At 32.1% G+C, this 4,632-nt stretch overlaps 1 protein-coding gene across 1 annotated transcript; it reads left to right on the top strand.

The window, feature by feature from the left end:
* Positions 1–3,170, top strand: LOC130815956 (putative pentatricopeptide repeat-containing protein At5g37570). Its single transcript, XM_057682505.1, has one exon. It carries the CDS (start codon positions 155–157, stop codon positions 1,796–1,798), a length of 1,644 nt encoding a protein of 547 aa, XP_057538488.1. The 5' UTR covers positions 1–154; the 3' UTR covers positions 1,799–3,170.
* The last annotated feature ends 1,462 nt before the right edge of the window (positions 3,171–4,632 follow it).

Below are 4,632 nucleotides of genomic sequence, written 5' to 3'. Positions count from 1 at the left end.
ATGTAGCATTCAATTTAGAAAAGAACCGTAAGTAAACCCTTCATATTCAAATAATTGATCTTGGTCTCTAGCTTATATTATAGAAGTATGTCCAAAAAATGTATCATCAAACTTCGCAGCAACAGTCTTTACTCTTCATCTTTCATCTTCATCAATGAACCATCATTTGGCGCCAATCATCACGCTTCTAAAATCTTGCAAAACTCTTCAGTGTTTCCAAAAAATTCATGTTCATATCATAACTAAAGGCCTTCACCAAAACAATTTCATTCTTTCCATTTTCATTTCTCGCTCCACTTTCTCTTCTTCTCTCCTTAATTACGCAACGTCTGTTTATAAAATTGTTACACATCCAAATTCTTGTCTTTCGAACTCTCTTTTGAACGCTCATTGTCTTCATTCTTCTCTTTCTTCTTCTCTTTCTCTTTTTTCCTCCATGAGAGATTCTTCTTGTGCTTTTCCAGATAAGTATACTTTCCCTCCATTGTTGAAGTGTTGTGCTAATGAATTGGCTGCTTTTGTTGGGTTTGGTGTTCATGGGTTATTGATTAAATTTGGCGTTGAAGATGATGTTTTTGTGGGTACTAGTTTGATTGATTTTTATGGGAAATGTAGGTTGATTGGTGATGCCCGCAAAGTTTTTGATGAAATGTCTATTAGAAATGTTGTTTCTTGGACTTCTATGGTTGTTGGGTATGTTAATTTTGGGGATTTGGATAGTGCTCGGAGATTGTTTGATGAAATGCCTAAACAAAATCAGGTGTCTTGGAACGCTATGGTTTCTGGGTATGTTAAGTTTGGACAGCTGAGTGATGCGAGGAAGTTGTTTGATGCAATGCCTATAAAGAATGTTGTTTCTTATACGACAATGATTTGTGGGTATGCTAAAAGTGGCAATATGGTTTTGGCAAGAAATTTGTTTAATGAGTGCTTAGAGAAGGATCTTGTTCAATGGTCTGCTTTGATATCTGGGTATGGACAAAATGGGCTTCCAGATGAGGCTGTGAACTGCTTTAGAGAGATGCTTTTGAGCAATACTACGCCAGATGAATATATAATGGTGAGTGTGATGTCTGCTTGTGCACAATTAGGAAACTTGAATCTTGCGAAAGAGATTGATTTGTACTTGATTCGGAGCTCTTTTGATCTCCAACGTATTCATGTTGTTGCGGCATTGGTGGATATGAATGCAAAATGTGGTAACATGGAGAGAGCAATGACTTTGTTTTGTGAAATGCCTAAGCGCGACATAGTGTCATACTGCTCTATGATTCAAGGCCATTCTATTCATGGTCAAGGAGTGGATGCTGTTAAATTATTCTATAATATGCTTTCTGAGGGAGTAATCCCAGATGATGTGGCCTTCACCGTCATTCTGACTGCCTGCAGCCGTGCTGCATTAGTGGAGGAAGGTTACTTCTTATTCAACATGATGAGGACTAAATACTCGATCATCCCCTCTAAGGATCATTATGCTTGTATGGTTGATCTTCTAGGCCGTTTTGGCCACCTAGAAGTAGCTTATGATCTTCTGAAGTTATTGCCAGTTGTGGACCATGCTGAAACATGGGGCGCGCTTCTTGGAGCATGTAGATTGCATTGCGATACTGAGTTGGCTGAGGTAGTGGCCAACCGACTAATTGAAATTGAGCCACAAAATGCAGGTAACTTTGTATTGTTGTCTAATGTCTATGCCGCAGCAGATCGTTGGTTGGATGTTTCTATTGTAAGGAGCAAGATGGATAGTCGGGGACTTAAGAAAATTCCTGGTTGTAGTTGGGTTCAGGTCAAAGGTTAACGGTATGATGTGAACTGAGTACATAGTAGGACACTCCTTGGGTCTGTTTTATTTGTTGGTATTCCACAAAAGACTTCTCTTAGGTGTAATGGGGTAAAGGGAAGTTTTTGTATTGTAGATGTAAGATTGGGGAGATATTGAACCTCCCATGATTCCACTTTGACATGATTTCGTTGGTCTTTGTCATCGATTGTTGTAGAGCCTACTGTGAGTGTCTGAAAGGTACTTGAATAATAGATCGTGGATACTATAATATGTGCTAAGGTTCGTATCTTCTCTTTAATTTCTGAGCTATCTTTACTCCAAATTTGTTGCACATGCTATTCCCTTTCTTCTCACCAATTTTCTCTTAATACTTGAATCCGGAAATGCTTATGTGGAAACTCTACTAACTTGCTTATTGACGATGTCTATGGATGAGAAGTGAGCTTCTGCTAATCATAAATTCTCTTGAAGTGGGAATTGAGTTCTGTGTGCTCTGGAGGATGATAGTTTCAGGAAAATAGAACATTCGTTATTGCATAATTTTAGTTAATGATTCTTTTGTTTGTGTTGCTGACTGTTCTGCTGCTTTGACTTGGATTTTATTGATATATCTGGTATATTTTGTGTATAGTTGTCGATTGCAGTTTGTTATCATACAATTGTGTACAGAATTCAGATGCTGCTGAACTTAATGGAATGATCGAGCTGTGATCCTGCTGTTTGGTTTTCTGATGATTTAGTGGTTAATGGACTTCAACTAAATCACCCTGATAACTAAAGCGTGAGCAACTGTTGTGATGTTAAAATTTTATTTTCTTTTCAGCCTGTGTCAATCTCTAGTTTCATGTAGGGGCCACTTGGATTGAGAGTAAACATTTAAGGGGATAAAAAGTGAAACTAATGTAATAAAATAATTAAAGATGTAAGTAGAGTTATTGAAATAATTATGATAGAGGTAGAATAAGAGTAAATTAAAAAAAATAAATAAATAAAGAGGTTGATTTCTTTTTTGGAGGTAAAGAATTCTCTTACTCTTCTCTAGGATAAATTTATACCCAAAATAAGGGAATTAATTGTTATTTTTTCTATTTTTTATTAAAATCTAATCAATTCTTCCTCCTCTCTAAGAATCAATATCCTTTAATCATCTATCTTATTAACTTTGTTTTTCTAGTTTGACTTTTATTTATCTCTTAAATATTTAACCTCAATCCAAGTGATCTAGTAGCCTGCTCTAATCTCAAGAAAATGGTTCAAAACTTGAGGCTGTGGGTTGTGCCGAAAGTAGCAACATGTATTGGACTAGAAATATTCCCTCTGCTGGAAATCAATGTGTTTGCCAATGTTCTAATCAATTGGGACAGGGGGAGTTATTAAATATCGTCGCCCTTTTCATTTTTTCGACATCCCTTTTAAATGAAATTACGAATTTGTCCTTGATTTTTAAAAATTATAACTTTGCCACTCTCTACAAATTTTTTATTTATAATAATAATAAATTAATAATAATAATATCAATAACAACAATAATAATAATTAACTTTTTTATATTCTTCAAAAAGAATATAAATAAAATTAATAATAATAATAATAATAATAATAATAATAACAATAATAAAATTAAAAATAATAATAATTATTCAAAAAGAAAAAAAAAATTGAATCGTTCAGAACCAGGCGATTCAAAATTTTTTTTTTTCTTTTTGGAAAATTTATAATAATAATAATAATAATTAGGGGTGTCGGGTGCATTACTATGTTCACACTTCTTGGAAAGTACTACTCACAAAATAAATATGTTCACACTTTTCAATGTTGGAAATGATGTATAGATAAATGCACCCCTAATTATTATTATTATTAATTATTATTATTATTATTATTATTATTATTATTAATATAAATTTTCCAAAAAGAAAAAAAAATTATATTGAATCGCTCAGAACCGGGCGATTGGACCCCGGTTCAATCGCCACTTTTTTGTCGATTGAACTGGGGTCCAATCGCCCGGTTCTGGGCGATTCAATTTTTTTTCTTTTTGAATAATTATTATCATTTTTAATTTTATTATTGTTGTTATTATTATTATTATTACTGTTATTATTATTAATTTTATTTATATTCTTTTTGAAGAATATAAAAAAGTTAATTATTATTATTATTGTTGTTACTGATATTATTATTATTATTATTATTATTATTATTATTATTATTATTATTATTATTATTATTATTATTATTATAAATAAAAAATTTATAGAGATTGGCAAAATTGTAATTTTTTAAAAATCAGAGACAAATTCGTAATTTCATTTGAAAGAGGGGGTGGCGATAAAATAAAAAGGGTGACGAAGTTTAAGGATTGGGATAGGCTATTCCCTACCGCCGGGAATCAAGCGTATGGATTTCAAGTACTACTTCTATTCATAAGTACTTCTATGAATTAGTACTCCCTCAAATTGTCTCTCACTCTTGTTAATATACTAATTCAATCATAAATATCTCTAAATTATACATAATGAAACATTATAAAAATTAATATTAATAAAATTCATATTGAAACAAATTAAATAAAATGTTATTGACTATGATTTAACTTATAGATCAACAATAAAATACGTATAAAAAATGGTTAAAGAAAAGTGTAATAAAGCAAATAGAACGATTTCATTGAGTTTAAAGCTAAAAGTACAGTAATAAACCAACACTTTGGATCAATCAAAAGACGATTTGATGACAATTTAGTGTACTTTGGCATCCAAGAAAGCTTTTACAATAGTATAGTTTGATGTCTTACTATTCCAAATTTAAAGGCAATCTTGATCACTCCGATCAAATTCAGATGGAGA

Source organism: Amaranthus tricolor, chromosome 6 (genome assembly GCF_026212465.1).
Source record: "Amaranthus tricolor cultivar Red isolate AtriRed21 chromosome 6, ASM2621246v1, whole genome shotgun sequence".
Lineage (NCBI taxonomy): Eukaryota > Viridiplantae > Streptophyta > Magnoliopsida > Caryophyllales > Amaranthaceae > Amaranthus > Amaranthus tricolor.
The sequence above is the reverse complement of the archived record's forward strand: the minus strand, read 5'-3'. Positions and strand labels throughout refer to the sequence as shown.